Source organism: Typopeltis vanoorti, chromosome 10 (assembly GCF_054136105.1).
Source record: "Typopeltis vanoorti isolate ZY-2024b chromosome 10, IOZ_Tvanoo_1.0, whole genome shotgun sequence".
Taxonomy (NCBI): Eukaryota; Metazoa; Arthropoda; class Arachnida; order Uropygi; family Thelyphonidae; genus Typopeltis; species Typopeltis vanoorti.
The window spans coordinates 3,274,963-3,302,060 of record NC_143558.1 but is presented as its reverse complement, the minus strand read 5'-3'; the positions used below and the strand labels follow the sequence as shown (position 1 = coordinate 3,302,060).

Here is a 27,098-nt window from a genome sequence, read left to right as displayed (position 1 = left end):
GTAGTTGCTAGACCAACCAATCTTTCTTGGGTCATTGCTGTCCGCAAATAATTTTTAATTAGTTTAAGCTGGAAAAACTTTTTTCCGCACTTGCTACGCCAAATTGTTAGCGTAGTGACGGCGCCTACCCTAATATGACTGAACGAGCGTCCTTATTAAGCCGCGCCGTGAGGCAGGCTGCCTTTATGCTACACCCTGTCGACGGTACTGTGCACAACAGTGCACTGTGTGTCGAATGCGAGACAGTGTATGTCTGTCGATTGTCACTGCAGACCACTATCTGCAGTGATGAATATCGGAACGTGTGATGAATATCACAAGCTTACAATTGGGACTTAATACACAACCTCAGAGTTCCAGAACGGCAGCTTTGGGCACACAAAAATTCCCTTGATGTTTGAACAGAAAGCGTACAATAAAACAAATATCACTAATTGGCGATTCTCACGGCAAATTCAGGGTACTGCGAGAGCAGTATTAATTGGTGGGACCATCTGCCAATATCGCAGGCCGAATGGGACAAGGAGGAAGATGCGTGCATATGTCAGATCCTCGAATCTGCTGAATGGCTGACCAGATTCGCTTCCTTGAAGCTCAGTTTATCCATTTGGTGAAGACTATTTCCAAAAGAATAATCCGCCAAGTTACCCTAACACCCAGTGGCGTGCTGTAACCGATTCACGCCAGCCAGTTGTTAAACCGACAATAAGCTGTAGAGCTGCACATACTTTTCAGTCCACAAAGGCCAGCGGCAATTGAGCGATATATGGCGATAGAAAATCCGGCCGAGTAGAGCTTACAGTCGTGTTCCTCTACTGCAGGGATTGTCTCCGCTAACAGGAATATTACTTTTCAACAAACATCCCCCTCTTATTTTTGCCTTCGCTAAAGATTTCGTGTTTCTAGAATTGTCAGGAACCCAATAAGGTCAATTCCCTAAGATGCAGCCCAGGCAAAATTAAGCAGATGTTTGCTGACAGTGGAATTCGTTTACACTTCTAGGGGATTGCGATTCTCAAAGAGGGAACTCGCAGTTGTTTTTTTTTTTTTAAGCGAACGGCTTGTTAAAAGTTACCAGCACATCCCTGCGGATAATCATTTGGAATGATATCTTCAGCCAATTTCAGAGTATAGTCGATCATTGGCGCAGAAAATGTAACATTTTTCTTACCAGAATAAAATGCATTTTAATCGCACAATCCAGTAAACAGATCAGAACACTAAAACAGGATACTGTTTAGCAGTGGCGTAGCTAGAGGGGGGGGGGGAGGTCCGCGCCGGGAGGCACTTTGAACCTTTTTGAACTTTTACAGCTAATTCTAAAATACAGTCTCGAGAACTCATTTCCAAATATTGTAATCCTACTGCGAATTTTGCTCACAGTTACTGTAAGTATTGTTAGTTGTCAGAAGAGTTTTTCTAAATAAAATTGATTACGAATTACCTGCATTACTATGAAATACACTTCGCCAATGTCATCGACGATTTTTGCTAACAAAAAAGCAAGAAAAATAACATTTTAGAATGTTGGAATTAAAGTTTTACTTCAAAAATAAACATAGGGTTTTAATTTATTTCCCTACACGTTGTTTTGACTTTTTGTAGTATTTTTGGTAAGTATTGAGAGGGACGGAAAACTCAGGGATCGCCCCGGGCGGCGAAACACTAGCTACACCACTGCTGTTTAGGATTAGGAACATCACTTATTTCGCTCACCGTGAGAAACTTCGGCGATGGTAAGAGATGGGGACCGGATACCTATCGATAAAGTTTATGTTAAAAGCATTCCCGCCTACTCCTTTTGATTTGTCCTAGACAACCCCCCCCCTCCCCCGGTGTCTGGTGGTGTGCATCAAATCTTAATCTAGAATGGTTTGTGCTATGAACAAGAAGTACCGGCATTAAATGTCCTGTTAACAGGACCTTTTAAAGCAGCATTCCACACTTTTTTTAGCTGTGAAGAAAGAAAATTACTGATCCGTTGATAGAAACGAAGCAAATGTAACTTATCTCAGTACGGGTTAATCAAGCTGTCTGTACATTAGACGCATTTGTGCGTGTCACTGCATTTTAAGACTTCTGCTGAGGAGAATCTGTAAGCTATTCGCATTCTCCAAAGGAAGCAATCACTTCTGGACATCAAGACGCCGCCTGTACGCCCACAGGGATCGAGCAGTACATGGCAAGTGCTAGCAGATGGATTCTGTTCTTTTAGGCGAAGCTTTTTAATTTTGTTCAATATCTTCGACTGCATCACAGAATCCTTGACCTCTACATCCTCGGTATCCATGACGACTTCTCCTAATGCTATTAACACACCATTTTAACATCCACAGGAGTCGCGTGGTGTCACTTCAAAGAAATCGACCGATAATGAAAAGCTAAAAGATCCTGCGCAACAGTTGGTACAGACGATGTCCCTTCCTACTAAGCGTGAGTTAAAAGGGCATCTTCCCGTGCACGTCCTAAATTATTTTATTGCAAGATATGAAAGAAATTATATACTGATAACTCAGTTTATCGAAACATATACAAATGAACAACACCGTTTGGAACTGCATGTGAGAATTTGCGTGATTGTGTTTTTATAGGGGAACAAAGTTATCGATTTTAAATCAATCCAAGGAGGTGAGTGACGTGTATCGATAACTTTACAATCCTGGAAATGCAGACATCCTCAATCATCAACTTGTCTAAGTGGAGGACTGACTTGTTTTGCAATTTTAAACAAAGTCAGTAATGGTTGGAGAGAAAGAGAGAAGAGGAATGTTTTCTATTAATCGACAAATGGTAATGAATTCAACTTCCTAAGTGTCTAAAACATTCGTATAAGGCTTTTGATTTTCTGATGCGCCCACGAAAGAAAACAGTTTGGCTGTTTTCTTTCGTGGGCAAATGCAATGGTCAGTTGCCGACCATGGAAAACAAACAATAGGATCGAAGAAAGAATGCGCTAAAAGACAAATGGACTTCCGAGGATTCCAAAACCAAACAGCACCTGATTGTAGCATTCAACTCACAAATAACAATATTGGTCCTTACTTCGTGCAAAACTATAAATTACAGCTAAAACTGGACTAATGCGGACAGAGGAAGATAACACGAATGTCTTTCTCATGCGAAATCAGTGGTTTGATGTCGACGGCACTGAAAGCTTGGTCCTCTCTCGGAGCGAATCCCGTTGAACACCATTCGTATGAATTAGAGAGGTATTCGAGCTTTCTACGAGGGTCAAGCAGGTTCGTGTGGGTAGATGGATATTTCTGTTGAATTTTGGGATCAGTTAGGTACTTGCAAGGTTCATGCTGCGATCTGTCCTGTGCCAGCTTGGTTGGCAGAGTGGATATCGTGCCCGCTCTCCCACTAACAGGCTGACCTCCTAAGGACACCAGTGGTGGACAACTTTCATCGCCCTGTTTACTAGAGATTTGAAAAAAAGTTCTGTGTTTGTTACATAATATGTTTAACCAGATCACCCACTCACCGGATTGAAATGTACGACAAACGCACATGCTGTCGTGGGCGAGTTCAATTTTTTTTTTTTTTTAATGCTAATGGCGAACCTAGTCTCCAAATGATACCAATGCTTACCACATGGGAACAAGAGTCCATCATGGATGACGACATGAACTGAATTTATTCAGGAACAGTAACTACAACCAAACGTGATTGGTTTTCCTAAAGACACCATCAACATACTTCAAATTTTATGCTCGTGACGTCATTCTAATCACTTTCCGTACTTAAAGCCCGAGGTAATGCATTTCCTTCTTTTTCTGATATTTCCCCTCCATACACGATTAGTTTTCCTTTTTTCCTTTAATAAAAATGAATGGGCATAATTTTACAAACTTCAAACAAAAAGGAGATCTTTTTGCACTGATTTAAATTGCACTTATTATTAAACTGCCTTTTGGCTTCCAAAAGTCAGTTTAATTTAACACAGGGCGAAAGCACTATGACAAGTATGCTAAAATCAGTCGCGTATCTTTCTTGCAGCTTTTCCAGAACATTGAAATGGGTTCGGTGCAGTTATTTGCTACTACAGACCTACATACAAACGCATCGCATTCATCTAAACAGGATTGTTATTTCTGATTATGGCCGAAGCAACTACTGCTATGAAGCTGATGTATTAAAAGTCCCAAGACTGTTTATTGCGAGTGTTCTTTTGACTGGTTTGCTTGTTTTGCAAGATGAAAAACCCGAGTTGACTGAACTTTGTTTCCAAGCTATACTAATATAACAGTGGTTCCCAACCTTTTTCCACCTTGCGTACCCCCTTTTAAACCCATTTCTATAAATTGCACCCCTTGTTTTTAAAATAGCTGTTTTTAAATACCGACACTTTTGTGCAGTGCCTATCTTAGTGTAAAGTAGTTTACTTGTTTTTCTGCCATTACCGATTATTTTTCGTGTACCCCTGAACGTCCCAGCACGTATTCCCCGGAGGTACGCGTACCCCCGGTTGGGAATCGATGTAATATAATAATGAAAATTTAATTTCGGCGTCCCCATCCCCTTCGATCAAGCTATAAGTATGTGTAGCAGTTCAAGCTTTATAAGCCATACTACAATCTGTCCAAATTGGTCATCATAACATAACTAAAATTATCCAACCTTACACGAACAGTATTGGATCCAAGGCATATATACATATTCATTAAAAAATAGGAAAAAACCTTTTCCCTGTGCGTCTTACTCCCCCACCGTCCAATGAGATCTTAATTTCTTAAGTATGGTAGTGACAATTCAACATCGGAATATGCCTATGTTAGACAGAAGGAAAATGATTCATATTGAAAACAGCGCCATATTTTAAAGAATTTGTTTGATAGGAGCTCTTCCTTCTACACAAGGAAGGTTAGGACCAAATTCGAGACAGAATTTCCTCTTAAACTATTGTTTCGTTGAGCGAGAAGAATGTGATTGGGAATTAGATGCAATTTTTGAATTGCAAACTCAAAGTCTAATGGTTTCAAGCATGCACGATTATTCGTTTCTATTTCGAGAATGCGGATTTAAAATCTCTTTTAATAAATATACATCAATTCAAACTTTTTAAAGTTTTTTTTTTAAATATTAAAACCATTTATTCTTTTCCATAAAATCTATCTTTGATTAATTTTTGAGGTAGGATTTATTTCAAGTATCATCGGAAACTTATTTATTTTATTACTCTTTTAAACTATGTAACTACTATCTGAGCTTTTCACTTTTGTATGGTCACCATTGTCCGACTCGTTTTAAATTACGCGATTCATTAATTAGCAGTTTGTACTTGTCAGCGTTCTTTGGAATTTGTCGTATCGCATTTCATGAACAGTGGAGTGCATTAAAGGCTATGCAGAGAAAAAAAAAAGCGAAAAGACAATAAACATTCTTATTCCAACTCTTAACTATGCACTTAACTCATTCGATACGCTATTGTGTGCCTCTAACAGTTTATGTGCATGTGGAGAAACATTCGCTTATCTCTCTTTCTGATTAAAACATGCTTTTTTTTTTTCAAAGCCATCTTAACACCTCCTTGTCACCGTTTCGATAATGTACACGCTACTCTTCCGACAATTTTCCATTAATCTTATGTCACTTTACCTGAACTCACCTTACGTCTCCGGCGTCGCTCACTACCGAATCCTGCCAACAGAAACACATAAACCGCCGTCAACAGCCCGATCGCTAACACTAGCACACGGACGTACCGTCTCAGCCTCATCACGCAGGCCGCCACGAACCGAATATTACTGAATGTGCCGCCAAAGTAACCCGGACAAGACGGAAGTCTAACGGGAGAGTCCATTGTAAACGGAAGTTACAGGGTTGGGACAAATAAACAGATGACTGTGGGATCGTCTGATTTTTAAGGAAAAGCAAAGCGTGCAGCAGTGAGCATGCCACCTGTTGATTGTTAGTACGGATAATAAAAAGATAAAAGGCGACGCCATGCTAGAAACCGGTCGACAAATGAGCAATCAGATTGCTAGAGAGAAATGAGGAACGATAACGTGAATTAAAAAAAAAAAAAAAAAAAAAAAACACCTCTACCTCTAAACCTTTTATAATCAAAATCTGATTATGCAGACTTTGAATATTAGTTCAGTCTGATAATACTTCGTTTTATTGCTCTTAACAAATAAAAATAACGTAAATTAAATTTATAACGTGGGATTTGCCTATGGCCGTCACTTCATACATTTCTTCAATTTTTTTTTATTAAAAATCATTATCAAAAAAAAAAATCATGGGAAAGAAAAAGCAAATTGAGAATATGAGAAGAAATTAGCCAAACAGGCTGAAAGCAAAATCCCAAAGCATTCTTCGACTATGTGACAAATAAACAAAGAGTGAATGTATTAGAAACACTTTAATGAAAGCTGCAGGTGGGGAGGAGGTGACAGAAGCAGAATAAACATGAATTACTGAGTGATCACTTTGGTAGAGAATATGTGGAACTATTGTATATTGAAAAATATCGATGCCTAGAATGTGATGGGTAGCTGTCCGTGCATTACGAGAAAGAGCTAAAGGATTTTCAATACCAGGTTGTGTAATATCAGTCACAGTACTGAGAGGGCCCCGGGGGAACGACAAGAGGACAAAATAGTTTCGTTGCATAAAGAAGGCGCCAGGACAGAGATAGCAAAGACCAATTGGGATCTCAGGCGTGGCGGTTAAGATATCGGCAAATATGGTTACGGCTTGAATTCACGGATAGATGGATAGCATTATAATACTGTATGAGGAGAACAACTTGGGCTTCATGAAGGGAAGATCTTTCCTGTAATCTACTCACTTTCTTTAATGAAATGACAGTTGAGTTACTTAAAGGAAATGAGTTCGCCATAAGACTGCTTGACTTTTCAAAGACATTCGACAAGATGCGCCATTTATGGCTTAAATCAGAGCAAACAGGGGAGTACATGAAGTGTTGTTGTTATTGTTGAAACGTCCTTGCGAAAGTTCTTCACGACCTAAATGGGATTCGAATCCAGGGCTTAACAACCAAAAGGCATGGTCCTTATCGAATGAGGCTGGTAACACGAATCAAGCGATGGGATTGCCATACATCAAACAGCGGTATACATAAGAATCTAGGAGAAGAAAGGTTCTACAAGACTCTGCTCTCTGTTTGTGTACTGCTGATTATGCAAAATGTAGTGCATAAGGGAGAACTGGACTACAAATTAGACGGTACAGATTTCTTTTCTTTTTTTCTTTTTTTTTGGAAGGGGGGGGGGTTAATGATGGGTACAGAACTTAAGTTCAGATGACGTATTGCAAATATGCACGAAAGAGTACAACAGAGCGGATTACTTGGAAAACACATACAATAATTTCCTTATCACACAGTCTTGATAAAGGAAGTCATGTTTTGCCTTTTTAAAGTTTTGATACGACCGCATCTGAACTATTATAAGCATATTTAGTCGCCTGGATTTCTTAAGGTTGAAGCGAAGTGGTGGAGAGGCTCCAAGGGAAGAGCGGACCAAGACGGTGCGGTGCTCCCTATAAGGATGATTTGGAGGGTTACAGGTTTCAAAATTCAATTGATAGAATAAGCAGAAGAAATGAGTTTTGACAGAAACATAAGTTACTAATTGGTTTTTATAAGAGAGACGCAAAAGAAAATTTTCAACAGCAGAAAGGAAGAAGAGAGCATGCAGTCATCTCTGAAAATTGAATAAAGGTGTTTAGCAAGGCTCTGGGGACTCGATCATTCGTTTGGAGGTGGTGATTAAGTGAAAGGTGTAAACAAAGGAAGCGGGGAGAGCGTTGTCAGTGAACGAGTTTAGGAAGAGGTGAGATTAACATTGTGGAAGTAACTGTTATCGCTGGTCTGCAGTAGTGACTGCATGGAGATGCCCCAGATAAACTCAAGTTTCTGGGAACACTCCGAAGCCACAGACAGGAAGATTTTTTTTTTTTTCAGGAACTTGAATTTTTTTTATCTTTGCATCTCAGAAGAAAAAAAATCGATTGTAGAACAGTTACAGACAACAGTATGAACATCCGTGTGGTTGGGACTAAAAGAGCTATGCCTGTTCTCTTTGGAAAATAAAAGGCCTTACGCGATTTTTAAAAAAATATTTTTAATTTTAGTATCTTAATTAATATTACTGAATATTAATATATGATTCCTGTGTAGCGCCCTGCGGAAAAAGCGTTTGCCTCCATAGTGCTAGACCACAAAACAAAAAAAAAAAAAAAAGGCAGTTGTTGGTTTTGACGCTGATCGTCGAAGAGAGGAACTTTTTGTATGCCTTTCTTCAACCAGTTGCTGAGTTAGTCGATATTTGCAACGGGCAAGAAATATTTTCCTATCGCATTTTTTTTTCTAATCCCGAAGCTTTAAAATATCGACGTACAACTCACTGTGTCAAACAATATATACTTATTAGGATTTAGGACTACGGGAATAATACGTCGGTAGATGGACCTCCTCCACTGAAAAATTCCAGAAAAAAAAAAAAAAAACCGCGTACAAATAACCAAGGTATAAAACGGGATAAAAGGCGTTAGAGGATTTATATATGAGCAGAGTATCTGGAGTTCTTTTATAAACTTCATTACTTAAATGCGGTACTAAAATAATTACCGTTTTTATTGTTAAAATTTTTCATTTGATTTTTGATGTTTGATTATTAATTAATTAGCGTATGATGATACTGTAAAATTCGATTTAGCTTAAAAATACCAAAGCGCTTTACATCGATTTTACAGAGGTCAAGTCTCAACGAGAACTGTAAATAACCTTGTGTGGTTCTTTCTTGACTATTATGTATATAAACTATTACACTTTTTTTTTAATAATGTTAGTCAAGTGGCTTTTAATTTATTGTCCTACATGTTTCGCCGATTTTTGCTATCGGCATCTTCAGGGAATACAATTGGTAAGCTATATGAAGGTAACAGACTAGGTTTTAACTGACAGTTCTAATTCATACAAAATTAGTATTGTGTGAGACAATGCGCGTGTCTCGGGAACATGATTTATTTGTTACGAGACATAATTGTTACGAGACTGGCTTGAATGCTATTCTGATATTATGTGGTTTTAGAAGGTTAGCCAATTTTTTGGAAATGCTGCTGACAAATGGAATAGTTATAGTACTGATGTATTGGACGTCATCGCGTTGGTTATTCAAAAACACTTTACAACAAGATTCTCTTGACTGATATACCACATAGACAACGCGATGACGTCCAATACATCAGTACTATTACTACTCCATTTGTCAGCAGCATTTCCAAAAATTGGCTAACCTAAAACCACACAACATTAGAGGAGCATTCGAACCGGTCAACACTATTCGGAAATTTTTAAGATCACCGAAAGACCCTCATCCATTCTACAAGTACTCTGGAGTATATAATATACCTTGCTCATGTGGTATTAGTTACGTAGGTCAGACCTCCAGAAGCTTCGAAACGAGAAAGAAAGAACACACAGAGACGTCACATCTCTGTTTACAAACATTCCAGTTGTGGAAGTCATCAACATCTTAGACAACTTGTTCCCAAGAAAAACATCACTGCTTTGTTCAATCATTGTTTAACTTCGAACTATTTTATTTGGCAAAAAACGATCTACAAACAATTTACCGGATTAGCCATGGGTAGTCCCCTCTCTCCTTGTGCTGACTTATTCATGGAAGACCTAGAGGATAAAATCTTATCCCAAATTACCCCAAAACCGAAAACTCTACAAGTACTCTCATCCATTCTACAAGTACTCTGGAGTATATAATATACCTTGCTCATGTGGTATTAGTTACGTAGGTCAGACCTCCAGAAGCTTCGAAACGAGAAAGAAAGAACATATGTCAGAAACAACAGACAAGATATTTTAGGCCTTTCTTGCCACTTTGCCTCTACTAACCATCACATTGAGTGAGATAAGAGCCTTATGCCCTATACAGAAGAGAACTACCATTCCAGAACCTTCAAGGGGACTGCTATGGTCGCCCGTTCAACAGGAAACCTAAATAAGAATCAAGGTCTAATTCTACCGGAAATTTGAAAACTTTAATTAGATCACTAAACATCAAAGAAATGAACTTTCGCGCCAAATACATTATGTCTCGTAACAAATAAATCATGTTCCCGAGACACGCGCATTGTCTCGCACAATACTAATTTTGAATGAATTAGAACTGTCAGTTAAAACCTAGTCTGTTACCTTCATATAGCTTACCAATTGTATTCCCTGAAGATGCAGATAGCAAAAATCGGCGAAACATGTAGGACAATAAATTAAAAACCCACTTGACTAACATTGAAAAAAAAGTGTTTTAGTTATTATAAAACAAGCTGTTTCTGATAACTGAACTGAACAGTTTCACATCGTCGTAAACTACACTGCTCAACAAAATGTTTTTTTTTTTTTCATGAATATGAGCATTTTGCAAATATAAACCATCTCGGTGATGATGATGATGTTGTAATGTCAGATGTGACATTGATTGATAGGAGAATAGAAGTTGAAGAAATGGAGGTGCTTAAAATATTTCAGAACCTCAATACGAACACAGCCTTGGAATAAAACGGCACATCGGCCCGTGTGTTAAGAGAATGTACAAGGGAATCATCAGCTCCTCTGACCAAGCTGTTTAATTTAAGACATTACCAGAAAGGTGCCATTGGAATGGAAAGAGGGCAAAATAGTCCTGCTGAATAAAAGAGGCACAAAGAGAAATAGCAAATTATAGATCAATTAGCATCCCAGGAGTGGTGGTGAAGGTATTGGAGAAATGAGTAAAAGACAGAATCCAGGACTGGGTGGATAGGAATAATATAATTTGCTTACTTTTTATAATAAAGTAATTTTATTATAAAAAGTAATTTGCTTAATAATGCGTAGTCATTTGTTTACTTTTTATAATAAAGCAACAATGGAGTTGGATGAGGGAAACTACTACTCAGCGATATCGCAAGACTTTGCAAAGGAATTTGACAGGATTTCACATAGAACTCTGTTGCATAAATTGGAGAAAATGGGGATGGATATGAATGGACAGATGTCAGAGAGTGATTTATGACGGAGTTGAGTCGAGAAGAAGGTTAGCGAGGTGAGGGTGAAGAAGAAGAGATCTTTGGGAAGATGGGAAGACTAGATCACAAGCTGTGTGCTATATTGATGGAACTGAACTGAGGAAAATGATGAGGTCAGGAACTTGGGGATGATTGTGGACAGGGAGTTGAAGTTCAGAAGGCATATTTCAAAGGTGGCCAAAACAGCGCATCAGATTGCGTGGTTGTTGAAGAACACACTAACAAGCATGAATAGAATTTATTGTTCCCCTTTATAAGGCTTGAATAAGGCCATATCTGAGCTACTGAGCGTAGATCTGGGGTCCCAGATTTCGCGTGGATTGGTGAAGAGGATGCACAGGCAAGTGACAAAGTTTGAGGTAGGTCTATGGAATACTCGCTATGAGAAGATTGAAGTTCTGGGCTGGCTTCAAAAACCAGCTGCTAGGCGAAAAAGCGGAGACATGACAGAAATACATAAGTTATTAAAGGAGTTTTTATAGGAATGACACAGATGACTTTTTTCAGTGCATGGCGGGACGGGAGAGAACGAGAGGTCATCCATGGGAATTATGTAGGACTGTGGTTAAAAAGGGTATTAACACTAAGGTTTTTTGCTTGGAGGGTGGTGAATGGGTGAAATGAGTTGCCAGGGGTAGTTGTGAATGTTTCGTCAATGAATGCAGTTGAGGAGAGGTATGATAGGTATTTGTGTGAATTGGCTAGTGTGTAAACAACGGATTTTGCTTCGAATTTGCATGAAATTCCTAGCAGCCAATCTCACACTGCAATGCAAATTGCTCATGCCTATGAAAACACAGATTGCGACCATATCATTTCACTCTCGTTTTTTGGCCCGGGGCGTTTCGAAGACTTGAACCTGTTGCAGGCAGAGGTTAGTATTCGGGAAGTATTCTCTTGACACTTTGGATGCAGCTTTAGGAAAGAGGAATACCCTCTTTCCTAAATCATAACGGAAACACGTTCATTTAATTTTTTTAATGTAGAATTTTCTGCTATGTTTAATATCCATTATCAATACAATTAGAGGGAAAAAACCCACCTCAAAAAAAAAAAAAAAAAGAGAACATCAATTCAATTGAAAGCGTGATGTTATATGCCTTATCGGCTGTAGGTGAATAGCTCCATTTGCATTAATAAATACAATAAAATAAATTTTTACCGTAATTTATTTTTGCATATTTATTAATACAGATGGAGCTATTCTCCTGCAATCGATAGGGCATATAACATCACGCGCTTTCAATTGAATTGATGTTCTTTTTTTGTGATTGTTTGTTCGGAGTTCGATAAAGGGCTTATTGTGGGAGCCCGTCTGGCTGGAACCACGATTTTGAAAACAGCCGAGCTGACTGGTTTCTCAAAAAGGTAGGATATCTCGGGTGTTTAATCAATGGGAAACTAATCCATATTGCTTGTCTAAGAGGCTAACTGTAGTCCTACGACATTCTGTCAGGAATGAAATCGCCGTCTGAGAAGACTTGTACGGACAAACAGAACTTCCTGTGTGCAGCAATTGACCGAAGCATTTAATGAAGGCTGTTCCCGAACCATATCTCAACGAACTATGCGCAAGGAATTGAAGAGGATCGGTATTTGGCAGTCGCATGCCTATTCTGCGGAGAACTGGGAAGTTCGTCTGCAGTGATGTTAGGAACACCGTGATTGAACATTGCAGATTCCAGTCGGATCACGAGACTGGAAAAAAGTCACGTGATCCGACGAGTCGCAGTATGCTTTGTTCTGTACAGAAGGTAGGCAGATAGTTTGGCGGGAGCCGCATGGCGCAATGAACCCCGCTTGCCTTGTAAACACAACTCAAAGTTCTGGAGGATCATGGTGTGGGGCATGCTGTATTGGTACGGAACAGTCCCACTTATATTGCTAGAAGGTCGGATGTCCTCCAAGGAATATTTATCTGAACATTGTTGCCGATCAGTTCCATCTCGCAATGTTCATTTTTTATCCAGCAGGTGACGGTTGTTTCATGGACGAAAATGCTGCTCTCCATCGAGCATGAATTCTTCAGCAGTGGTTCAGCGAGCATGACAGCGACTTCCACCATCTTCCCTAGCCACCACAAGCCGGAATCTGAACCCAATTTGCAATGTATGGCCCATGTTAAAAACAGATCCGGAAGTGAAGTCTTCTTCAGCCAAATTTGAGCCAGTTAAAGATTGTCTGGCGAACACCTGGTATGTTATAGACGTAAGATTTAATCCAACAGCTTGTGGAATCCATGCGCATATGTGTGCTGTAATTCGGGCTAAAGGAGGTCCAGCACGGCATTAACTAAAGGTTTCTAATTTAGTAGCCGGTATGTGTAGTAAAAAAAAATATATATATATAAGGATACTGCAAATATACCATACTCAACATACTACCTCTTAGATATTTATACGTTTATATGTTAGTGCTGTTAATAAAAAAAGACAATAAAAAAGACAAAAGACAAAAAAAAAGCTAGCTTCCATTCTGCACTCTCTTAAGGATCTATTTCCTCCACTCTCTGTTCTACGTGTTTACGAGGTTCTTGTTCTTGTCATTAATCCTATTATGGTCAAAATGGGAGATCCGCTTTGGTGAACACGAGAAATAAACTCGGCTCCATATTACGATCAGTCTGGTCTAGCCTTGGATACTTTGCACAGGATTAGATGAAAATAACTACTCTGCTTCATCACAGCTAATGCAGACTTCAAAGATTTTTTAGAATCTGTAGAAGGTTTGAAAAACAGCCCCATCTTAATAAATATGTTATGTTAAACTTCTCAAGATTTGAGAAAGTTTAATTCTTAGGCCTCCCCCCCCCCCCATCCCCCAACAGCTAAGACTAGCTAATAGCACCCATAGCAAAAAAAAAAAAAAAAAGGATAAAATAAATAAATAAATGAATAAGATAAATAAAATACAATAAATAGACTTTTGCCAAGAAAACTAAAAAACACAACTTAGAATATTTTGGTTTTGGTTAGAGCTGGGATCTGTTAATTGGTTTCATAAAAAAAATTATGAAAAATTTTTTTCGCAATTTCGAAAAATCGACAAGGGTTGAATTTCATCTCGGAGATAGAAAGAATGAAAGAGAGACAGATAGAGAGAGAGAGAGACAATAAAATCAAAGTATCGAAGAGGCTTTGGGAGAATGAGATTAAAGAGGCAACTGAAAAGTTCCAGCTCCAGAGATGAGTGGAGAAATTTTCGAGAGGCCTTTTTCCATCAGTGATTAGAAAATTTTTGATAAAGAAAAAGAAGAGAAAGCACGTGTGTGTGTGTGTGTGTGTGTGTGTGTGTGTGTGTGGTATCTGATCTTTTTACGACAGTGATAGGTTATTAAGTTATGATAGGTCATAACTTAATAACAAATTATGGTGAACTTTCACTTTACCATTTGTTGATTTGTTATATACCGGCCTAGTTGGCCGAGTGGTTAGCGTATCCGCTCTTCCGCAAAAAGGCTGCGGATTCGAATCCCGCCGTGGACATGGTTGTGATTGTGCGTGAAAATACTAGTGGTGGTGGTCGGCGGTAGATGGCGTTGGTGTAGATGATGAAAATAGTTGAGGTGGTGGTATCACGTAATAATAATAATGTACACTGCTTACAAAGAAGTCAACGGACACCATAATGAGAGGAACAAACAGCTATGGCGCCCATCTCAATGAGATGTAGGACATTCTTTCGCTTTGATGACGGCAGGAATTCTAGTGAGCATATTTGAACATACTTCTCACAAGGGTGCGCCATCGGTCAATGGGAATTTTGGACTATTCTATCTGTAGGCATGTAATGAGGTCCTGGACTATTGTTGAACGGATGTCCACTATACAACAGTTCCACTATTGTGGAACTGGCTTCCTCAGATCCCTGATCTGAGGAAGCCAGTCAAACGTAGTGGCGTTCTTGTCCACAAACCATGCAGTTACAGCAGCAGCCTTATGACACAGTGCCTTGTCTTGCTGAAAGAGACAATGATCAGTTCTTTAGAAACACCACAAAGTAGGAAGCTTTGCATTGTTCAGATACCCCTCAGAGTTCAATGTTTGTGGCACCACAAACAGAGGTCGAAGGAAAAAACCAGGAAAAACAGGACCATACAATTACAATTCCGAATTTCATAGCTTGATTTTTGATCGTTATTAACAATCAAAACATTCCGACAGTTATGGAGGAAAAAGAGGAAGCACTATCATTTATCGTTCTAAACCATGTTGTCGGTAAAAGAAAACAGAATTAATTATAATGGTGAGATAACTTTTCACCATTATATTTCACATAACACTAACCTGCATAATGCCTGACTGCAAAATTCTCATTACTTAATGACTTCTTATAATTGCTTGTACACAATACCGTCCTCTATGTATGTTTGCAGACGTTCATCCTAGGGTATAGAAGATTCGTGAGAAACTTTGGTGGTCGTCTACTTGCAAACTGCATCATGAATTTAAATATGTGTATTAGCAAGCCAAGACGATTTAGAAGTGGTAAAGATTGCGCTGAATGTTTGCAGAGGGTAGAACACCTTGGGTTCAGTTTCGTACGATAACCGAAATTGCAATATTACAAAAATGTTACAAAGCGGGCGTGGTTGGCCGAGTGATTAGCGTATTCTCTCTCTCTCTCTCCAGCCAAGAGGCTCCGGGTTCAAATCCCGACTAAGGCATGGATGTGTGTGGTTGTCTTTCACCTTCATACATTAATCCAGACAGATATGCACACACTCTCCCAAGATGGAGTGGGGTCTCCATGAGAGAAGTAGACCCATCGGAAGTGATAAAAACAGCAGACACTGCGACATGACTCTAGGAAGAAGAAGTGAGAAAAATTTGTCTGTGCGAATAACGGTATAGCTTATTGTTGCTTCTACGATGAATCCTAAGAATCCAACGAAGATGCAGAGATAATAATAAGAATTTTTTTAAATTTTTTAATTGTTTTTTTTTTTTCAAGAAAATCGACCTTAGAACTATATTTCAGACAATGTAATAGAGTGTTAGGGTTAGAGAAATGACGCGGTTATCAGCCGTACTCTCCTCCCAGGACGCTTGTGAAAATCATTAATAGTCTTGGCCAACCATCGGTGACGGCTAAGAGATCAACTGCCTATCAGTCTTCAGAAACTTAGGATTAAATGGCCCTTCGCTTTCACCGAGTGGAGGATAAAGAGTTAGCTGATTTATTTATTTATTTTTAATTTTTCTAAATTGGCTGAAAGAAAGCAAAACAATCACTGAGGTAGAACCATGGAATGGATTACGTTACCCATAATCCCTTTATAATTAAATGCACAATTCGGTTGTAGAAATCTTGTTCTCCCTACAAGATAAAAAAGAAAATACTTAGACTGGTAGATAGATAGAAAAACTTAGTTGCTGTTCTACGGAAGAAATGAAAGAAAAACGTTTTGTGGCTCGACTTATATGCTAAATGAAAGCATCTGATTGAGTGTTCAGAGAACACCTAACAGGGGTCGTTTTGGTTTTATTTATTTTTGTTTCGATTCTGTAGCGCAACAAGGTCAAAATAGCATCACTACTTCCTTCACGCACACTGAAATCTTATTCCACAGGCCTTCTGTTTCATGTTTGGTTTATTATTATTAGTATTCGTTTCTAGCAAATACATTTTTCACGTGTTTGCTGTTTCTCTGTTCATAACAATGTTTTTGAAACGGATGAATTGGCTTTCACAACTAATTTATGTGCAAAATAAAAATTTGAAAAAAATGTGGAGATAGATGACATGCTCGCTTCAACTTCCGCCAAGTTTTCATGTTTTTCTTGACCACAGCGATAGTTATTTTTTGTTATTTTAAATTCGGGGCTTGCTAACTATGACCTTTAGCTATTCTTTGATGATCAATGGGGTCTTTATTTCGTGCAAATCACGGAGATTGAATATAAGTGAATGAATAGGAGTCTAATATTGCGATTTCTTTCTTAAGGAGTGGGGATATGCGTATCAGAAAATAAACAACATCGCCATTAAACGAGAGACAAATTCTCAAAGCAATATTTATAATGTATAGTAAGAAAAAAGAAATCTAGTTTTGGTATTGCACGACTTGAGATAAAAGCTTCCTTTGTTTCGAGATGGGATGTTTATAATAATAGAAAACAGTTGCCGTCATGGCAGTGACGTAGCTAGGGGGGATGGAGACGGGGGACGACACTTTGCGTTTTAGATATCTTGCCTTTCTGTCTAAAGAACAGAAACTGGGTGATGAAATAGACTTCGACAATGTCATCGACGATTTTGGTAACAGAAAAGCAAGAAAAATAACACTTTAGGATGTTGGAATTAAAGATTTACTTCAAAAATAAATATCGTGTCTTAATTTATTTCCTATACGTCGTTTTGACTTTTTGTAGTATTTTTGGTGTGTATTGAGAGGGGCGGCAAACTCCGGGATCGCCCCGGCCGGCAGAAGCGCTAGCTATGCCACTGCGTCATGGCTAAAGAACGATAATTGGCGTGTTTCCCCCCACACAGAAGTTAAAAAAGCTGAACTTAGTACTTCTTGTGTCTGATTGTTATCAGCAAGTTTCACAAGGATACATCACTTCGACCAAATATGGATTAAAAAATGAGAGCTAGGAAATTATTATGAAATTCAGTAAATTAATAATTCGTATATTTCAGAGTTCAGAGGACTTTTTATTACAGCTACAGAGGGCTTTTTTATTTTCGATAATTTTCTTTCCTTTTTAATTCTTTCTTTCTTGTTTTGGTTTTATTATTTATTTATTTCGAAATTCCGTTTGGAAGTAATCTATTTTTGGTTCTTTTCAATTTGTATTCGATGCTGATTATAGTTTCATAGGATTTCCGTTTTAGATTTGGCGGAGAGGGAGGGACACGCCTTTAAACCACTCCTCTGCTGTTAAATCGGTACAAACTGTAGCCCGCGTTTATCTAAATCTCCGAAGTGAAAAAAAAAAAAAAAAAGTTAACCAATGAAAGCAGAGGAGCCATCTAATTCCGATTTTGCAGTTCTATGTTTAGGCCTGGTTGGCCGAGTGGTTAGCGTATCCGCTCTCCAGCAGAGAGGCTGTGGGTTCGAATCCCGCGTAGGCATGGATGTTTGTGATTGTCTTCCACCTTCATTCGTTCACCCGAGTATAGATACACTCTCCCAATATGGACTGGGTCACCATGGGATAGTAGACCCAAAACCTCCCTCAGTGGGTAGAAAAACAGGCTGTTCATCATCACGTTTAGGAAATAGGATTTTAAAAAATCCAAGCTGAATTTCTTTGGATATAAACAGATAGCAAATTTAGAATTTACTTGATAAATACATATGGTGTCTTTGTCTTTCGTAATTACCCTACATGATTTTTATTCATTTATTTTATTTTTTATTTTTTAATGATGTTTTGGTGTTAGGAAATTATGAAAAACAGAAGGCAAGATGGGACTCGTCTTTGAATGGTCCAGCTTTTTCGTGTTATTAGCAACCATACATCATCCTATACAGATTAACCGTTGTTAAATTGAAGGAATCATACAGAATAATCAAATTTCTTCTCCTGAAGAACGTGATAGCAAATGTCCAAGAATTTAAAATCATAGAATCTTAAAATTTAAAATACGAAGAATGTAAAATCTTAGGACTACTTGAATATCAGCTGTGGATACGCAAAATTGAGTCAATGTAATGACTCTTAAGCCAGAATTGCACGAGCCACTGACTGATTACCCTTATTTCAAGAATTATTATAAATCGCCCTGAGGTAATTCCAATTCTAAGTTGAGCTTTCTTTCTTTCTCCCCCCCCCCCCAATATAGGCATTTAACTAGACACAGGCTGGCAAATTCGTAGCGCTAAATTAATAAAAATATTAGAAAATGTCCTCTGCAGATATTTTATATCTGTGGTACATTGTTTTAACCCATTTCTACCGGAATTCGAATTTAATCGCGTTTGATATTACACAGTTTTCGGAAAAACTGCACGGCCGTCGATCAAAAGTGAAATAGGGGGAAGGGGGGGATCGTGCGGATCGCGTCATTTCTCAACTTTTGCAAGTTGCATCATTCACCCGAATTAGGAATAAGTGAGGAGGCAGCCTGATGCGAGCGATTGGAGCATTTAATAAGGAAAAAGGATTTAGCATAAAAATATGAAACTTAGCAGCTCGTCCAGATTACGATATGCATGTAGTTACAGACAGTTATGTGATGCATCATCATTACACATACACACACATACGCACACACAGAAAAAATTGCATACAGCAAGTTTTCAAACAAAATGGGTAAATAGCATTTAAATTTTGCATTTTACACGTGAGCCTGGATCTTTGAACACAAATATGCTAGAAATCGCCCGTTTCTAGCCTATACCTGTAGCTCAGTGGAGATGGCATGTGTCTTACACGGCGCTAAATCGTCCGAAAAGTTCGATTCTAGAAGGCTACTCGAGGAACTTTTGCTAAGCCTTTTTTCCACCGGTTACCGAGTTAGTCGATCTCCGGCACGGGCAAGCAGATGTTTTTCTCCCGAAAACAAAAAATCGACAATAAAACCCACGTTATCTCAGACAATGAATATATAGTGTTAGAATAGCCTGGATAGGTACCACGAGACGACGGCATTTAGGAGTCGCCTCTCTGCACCGGACGCCATGAATAATTAGTGATAGTCTTGGGCCAGCTATGTCTGATTGGCTACCAGTTGAGAATGTACTGCCACCCACCCCCCTCAGTCCCCAAAAGTTAGATAGGGCTAAAAGGGCCTCGCCTGCTCCCTATACGGAAATAAAAGGCGTTAACTGATTAATTTTTTTTATGCTAGAAACCATTACTTAAAGCCAATAATTATACAATTGCGAACGGAGATTCCTCCTTTCTGTAGAAACATAAACATTCTTTGATCAGAGTTTTGTATTTGTTTGGGTTGGTTTCACCCCTCATTGTTAAATGTAGTGTGTTGAATATTTTTGGCACTAAATAAGGATCATTTTTGTGTATTGTTTCTTTATTTCATTTGGGAATGATATATCATAATTTATATCTACTAAAAAACATTGTGATATTTACGCAGTGCCGGATCACCAAATAGGCAGAGTAGGCACCAGTCTATGCGCTCCACGCCGTTTAGGGGCCCGTAGGCCGGTATTTCACAGTTAGAAGATTTCAACGCTGATGAAACAGTGCCAGCATCGCGATCGTACAAACTCATTTTTAAATATAAGGTGCAATGAATATTCCCAAATGACAGCGTTAAGAATTTATAGGGTTCTTCTCATGATCACGAACGCTACTGATGAACGAACCTTTTCGAAGTTTAAAACTGCTGAAAAATTGTCATCGATCTTCAGTGACACAAGAACGACTGAACACACTTACCATTATGGCCACTGAATACGACGTCTTGCAAAAGGTAACTTCCAAGATATCCTGAAAGATTTAACCACAAAAAATTGAGGAAAGTTTTGTTTGGTTATTGAAATTAAGAATTCCTTATTTGTTTATTAATATTGTGTAATATTGTTTAATAATATTTAATAATTATTGTTTAATAACATATTATGTTTATTTGTTTAATAACATTAATATTTGTTTTATGTAATAAAATTGGTTTATTAATATTGTTGGTTGGTAAAATTGAAAACGTACAAGGAGATAATTTGTGAGGGGGGGGGGAGACATTTCGACTGTCTAGGGACGTCCACAGGGTTTAATCCGGCACTGTATTTACGTATTCTTTGTCGATTTTTATGAATAGCAGTACCCTATAAGCATATCAATTATCTGAAGGATAGTATGTTTAGTATGGTGTATTTATTGCACATTGCAATATCCTTGTATTTGTTTCTAGTTAAGATTTGAATTACTTTACTATTATTACTATTACTATTATTACGGGCAACTCCAGGGAGTCATTAGACTCATCGAGGGAGGCCCCAAATCATATTCATCACAACTATTTGACATTCATACAGTATCTATCATACCTTGCCTTAAACTCATTCACTGTCACAGCATCCACCACAGACTCAGGGAGCGCATTCCACTCATTCACTACTCTAAAAGTAAAGAACCCAGCTCTAACACCTTTACTAACCACACTTTTTCCCAGTTTCCATGGATGTCCCCTAGTCCTCCCACAACCAGCCCTGTTCTCAAAAATATCTTCTGAATTAATTTTATAGAAACCCTTCAGTAATTTGAATGTCTCAATCATATCTCCCCTCCTCCGCCTATCAACCAATTTTTGCAACCCACAAATCCTCAACCTGTTCTCATACGGTTCATTCCACAGACCTGCTATCATCTTGGTCACTCGCCTCTGGATCCTCTCCACCTCCTCCCCATCAAGAAGAAACATAGGTGACCAAATCTGAGCACAGTAGTCTAGATGGGGTCTTATCAAGGTTCGATAGAGAGGAACAATAACCTGCTTGTCTCTGCTTGTCAACGTATTCTTCAGCAACCAAGTGATTTGATGAGCTGTTTTGGTCACTTTTGCAATGTGTCCCCTAAATTTCAATTCCTTATCTACCAACACTCCTAAATCTCGTGCCTCATCAATTTCCTGGAGCAGGGTTCCACCAATGCAGTAAACTGCCGCCAATCTTTTCACTCCAAAATGCATAACCTTACATTTTGCCACATTAAACTGACATCCATTCTCCTTAGCCAGACCTCCAATCTATCCAAATCATCCTGCAAAATTTTGACGTCATCTGCATTCACTATCGCCCTACCCAACTTCGCATCATCCGCAAACAAATGAACTGTTCCTCTCAGATCATTTCCTATATCATTTATGAACAAATTAAACAGCAGTGGTCCAAGAACAGATCCCTGTGGCACACCACTAGTCACAGGCCGTCTTGTGGACTCTACTCCCGAGTAAACCACTCTCTGATATCTCTCCGTCAACCACCCTCCTATCCATCTCACCAACCCTATGTCCATTCCCATATGCTGCAATTTACTGATTAGAATTCCATGTGGAATCCTGTCAAAGGCCTTGGCAAGGTCCAGTAGAATCACTGTAAACCCATTACCCTTATCCAGTTCAGCCGTCACTGTGTTATAATACGTGAGCAAGTTACTGAGGCATGACCTACCCTTCAAAAAACCATGCTGTCCCCGATACAGTATCCCATTTTCTTCTATCCAATCTTGTATTTTCCTCTTGACTATTTTCTCTAAGACCTTGACAATGATTCCTGATATGCTAATCGGTCGGTAATTTACAACAGCAGTCTTGGAACTACCTTTATGCAGTGGAACTATTTTCCCCTCTTTCCACCCGCTCGGGACTAACCCAGACCCGAGACTCAAATTAAACAAAATGGTCAAGGGTACTGACAATTCTCTAGCTGCTTCTCGTACAACACGAGCTGGTATACCATCCAATCCCACAGATGTATTGACATTGAGGTTATGCAATAGACTACTCACCTCCACTTCATTAACCACAATTCCCGTATAATCTACTGGTTTATTCGTTTCTGCAATGTCACCACCTGGATGATATACTTTTGCAAAGTGCTCACTCAGTAACTCAACTATCTCAACTGATTCAGTTACCTCCCTACCATCGGCATTCTTTAAAATCAATCTGCCATGTACATTTTTCCTTTTACTTGCTACATATCTAAAAAACTTTTTAGGATTCTCTTTAGCCTGCATGGCCAATGTTCTTTCGTATTCTGAATTTCGTATTCTTTATTCTGAATCGAAACTATATGGTTCAGTGTATTAAGATAGATCCTCACCCATCTTAAAATACCATATTGTAGTGTGCTTTGAATCAATGCAGAATATAATATTTTATATATTATATTTGAAATTAGAAACCTATTTAGGTAGTAAAGTCTGTTTAACATAATCCTCACTGTATTTACGACATCGGTGATGTGCGGTTTCAAACTTAATTTACTATCAAATTTTTAATCGCAAATAAGTCATTACATGGACTTTACACTGATCATCATTCACTATGGTTTGCATTTGTTCGGTTGTGTCCGCAGAGAAAATTAGAACTGTGCCATCCGCAAAAACGTTTATTTTACTGTTAGTTCAAGATTGCAGAAGTCATTGATGTACACTGATTTAGCTCTGCATCAGGAAACCCTCCCATCGATTGATATATTGCGATAACGAAGAACCACGTGATATGAACGTCACGTGCGGCTACTATAAATAGGCACACCTATTTATACGTAATCCTCTGTCAGGGCCGGTCCGAGAGTATCTGATATCCCTAGGCAAAGAAAATTTAGGCGCCCCTATACATCGTCTCTATATGTAGATTTTGTCATACTCACACAAGCACACGTCCACCTACACATGTGGATATTTATAAAAATAAAATCATTCCCCGCTCATCTTGGGACAGATGCCAAAAGGAGGAAAAATCTCTGCACTTGAGGTTAAGTATACAAAGAGCAGGGGAGCGGAAGAAACAGAGAAAGGCGAAAATAATGTAGGATCATCAGCGAGCACCAGGACGGCTTGACTTATTTCAGTTTTTTTTTTATTATTAATGAAGGTTATACTAATTTTTTTCGAAGGTTGTAATTTTACCCCGAACTATGTAGCAAAATCTGTGACCCCGAGGTCTTGGCTCCCCTTGGCGATTGCCTAGGTTCGCCTAATGATAAAATCGGCCCTGTCCTCTGTACGTAATCAGGAAACATTTGCCAGTAATGGGGAAACGTGGTGACCTAAGCCAATTTGACCGCAGGCAGATAGTTGGGGCGCTGGAGGACAGGTGCTAGTATTTGAGAAACAGCAGCACTTGTTGGGTGCTCCCGTACTGCTGTATCAAGGGTGTGCCAGGACGGAATTAACCATGAATACACATCCATCAGAATGGCTCACATTGGTCAGCCATGCACGCTTGATCCTAGAAGTGAGCGTCTGGTGTCACGACCGGTATCTCAGCAACAATGTGCAACAGTCATACAGCTCACTCACCAGTACAACAGCGGGGTAGTTCTGCCTGTTTCTGCATGCACCATGCGCCGCACCTTGATTCGTTTGGGATTCCACAGCTGGATACCAATATTCTCGAACAATGCCTCGCATGGGCCAAGGAATGTCGGCAATGGATCTTCGACAGATGGAAGAAGGTCGTTTGGATTGATGACTCCTGTTTCCTGCTGCGCAATGCTGATGGCCGGGTTCGCATTTGGCATAGTTGTGATTCAATAGGCCGGTGAGTTGGTGTTATGGTCTGGGGAGCTTTTGCCTGGCATGCCTCCATGTCTGCAGGAGGTCAATCCCGACCACAGTGCCATCTTTCAACGGTACAATGCACATTGTCATCGGGTTCGTACAACTAGTGAGTGGTTGGTAGAACATAAAACGAATTCGCCACATTGCCTTGACCCCCAAACACTCTATCTCTGATCCAACTGAACATGTGTGGGATATGCTAGAACGGGGTGTGAGAACTGTTGACTTCCTCCACAGAATGAGCGTGAATTGGCGGAATTGCTGCAGCGGACAGGGGTCAAGTTACGAATAGAGGATGTTCGACACCTTGTGGAATCTGTTCCTAGGCGTCTGTGAGTCATGATTGCACAGAGGTGGACCAACGCGTTTTTGTTCCTAATGCAAAGCTAACTCAATGTACGTACTAAGTAAAATTGATCTTAAAACCAATTCTTGTGGAACACCACAATCAACCGTTTCGGAACTGCTATGGTTAATGTTTATTTTCGATATCTTCTAATTTTTGCCAATTTCTGTAATATTTTTGAAAGACCGACAGGAGGGAGATTGGTCTCTGTAATTTTTCAAGTCATTTTTCTGTTTCCCTTTTTATAAATCGGTACTACTATAGCTTTCTTAAAATCCGATTGAAACGTGGCTGTCATCGTGATAAGTTAAAATATACATTAAGGGTTCCGTAATATACATTTGGCATTCTTTTACAATGCTACTGTTAATGCCATCGTATCCTAAAGTTTTAGTTTTTTCTGTCCACTTCTGTTTGCCGTCGGGTTTTACCCTTCAATTAAAAATGCTTGGAGATTCGAATTGGTTTTTTAACTGAAAGTGAGGTAACCGGTCTCTTATGGAGGTAGTAAGGTTTTTCTTCACATATACTCAGTGGCGGATTAAGGATAGTTGGGGCCCCTAGGAAAATTATATTTGGGGCCCGCCAAAAAATAATAATAAAAAAAAAAAGAATAAAAATGTATAAAAGTTAAGTGGCAAAGAAATGAAATTTTGTACTTTTGAATTTTTTGAACTCCTGGATTTTTCTGCCTGTTAAAGGATGATAAATAATAAAACTGTTTAGTTTAATGAATAATTTTTTATATCGTTTTTACAAATTTCCTTTGCGAATTTTAGAATTCGCGAATTTATTGATTATGTCTTCAAAGTTTAATTTTTTTTTTGGCAAACTCGTGTTCAATGGAAATTAGGGATAAGGCATTTAATCGCTCTTGGCTCATTACAGCCTTCTTTTGATTTTTTATTAATGACATCTTAGAAAAAGATCGCTCACCTTCACACACTCCGCACGCCAATGTCAAATATAGTCGAAATGCGATACTCACGTTTGGATAGCATTTCATGGACAAAATTTTCTTAAACGTGTCCATGATATTTCCTTCATTTTCGTCCTTTTCTTCGATGTGAAGCGCGACATGTTGATGAAATTGAATTATTTCATTTTCTAAAAGTTCTTCGAGATCGTTTGAATATTTTGCGACAAGTTGTTTAGCTGCCTGTTGTTTCTGTTGTAAATTAAAATCTGAATATTCAAAGAGAAACGTTTGAAGGAAGTTTTTCGTAGGCAACAGAGTTTTGCCATTTCTGTGATTAGACTGTCGCATATAGCTAAATATGCTTCAATTTTGAACCGATCCTTTGCCGAAAAATTATCATGGTATGTGGAACGAGATTTATTTTATCTGTGAAAAACTTCAATTTCATTTTACGCTTCTTCAGTTGTCGAACAGTTCAAACTCATTCAAATTTTTGATGGACTAAAATTTTTTTTCCTTCTGTTTCAAATTGATCAAAATTTCCTCAAATTTGTTTTAGATATTCTATTAAACTTCCTAAATGATCTGTGACCTCTTTCAATAGGACTGCATCTTTTTGAAATATTTTATTGACCTTATCAATTCTTTCCAAAATAGTGTACCAAAATACACATGGTATACATGTTTCTATTTCGCATAGTTTGAACAAAATGTTTGCTGCTTCACTTCTTGTGTCGCAATTTTGTTCAATGTCTACTGCTAACATTTTAAAAAATTTAAGGATTGAAATATAATTTGATTTTAAAGATCTAACTGCGTCAAATCGCGCAGACCATCTTGTATCGGAAAGGGATTTAATCATAAAAGGTCGAATTATCGCTTAAATTATTTAAGCGAATTTGTTCCTTTAATAAATTCCATCTGTAAGTAGATCCGGACACAAAGTTAAATAGTTTTTGAATAAGTCCAAAAAATGAAGTTGCTTCAACACAAATACTCGCTGCGGTTTGTCCCACGAGATTTAGAGAATGAGCGCTGCATGGTATGTATTCGGCCAGATCATTGATTTCTTTTATTCGGCTTTGCACTCCACTGTATTTCCCTGACATGTTTGCTGCATTGTCGTGACTTTGAGAACGACAGTTTTTTATATCGAGTTGCAATCTTGAATAAATTGTAAAATCTCTTGAGATAATGCACTGCCTTTGTGACTTTTAATAGACAAAAATTTGAGAAACCTCTCGTGTACTTCAAAAGTACTTGGATTTACATATCTTATTATAAAAGTCAGCTGATCGACATGTTGCAAATCAGGAGTGGAATCTACTATAATACCAAAGTATTTTGCTTCTTTAAAACTTCTTTTAGAATTTTGTCAAGTACATACTCTCCTAACAATCGAATAAATTCGTCACAAAGGGTTGAGGACAGGTATGACACATTTCCACGTCAACAATTTGCAAATGTGATTCGCCAGAAACACATATTTTGCTAATAATTCTAGCATACCCAAATAATTGCCGTTGAAAGGCGATCCAAACATTTCGTTTTTTCCTCTTACTGCAAGCCCTCG

The 27,098-nt window shown here is 38.6% G+C and overlaps 1 protein-coding gene across 1 annotated transcript in view; it reads right to left on the bottom strand.

Moving 5' to 3' along the window:
- The window catches only part of LOC150102134 (polypeptide N-acetylgalactosaminyltransferase 16-like), a 135,587-nt gene extending 129,861 nt beyond the window's left edge, over positions 1-5,726 (bottom strand). Inside the window, exon 1 of the mRNA XM_090398794.1 lies at positions 5,609-5,726. Within this exon, the coding sequence (XP_090254920.1) occupies positions 5,609-5,719 (111 nt within the window). The 5' untranslated portion in view covers positions 5,720-5,726. The remainder of the gene's footprint in view (positions 1-5,608) is intronic.
- Between the last annotated feature and the right edge of the window lie 21,372 nt (positions 5,727-27,098).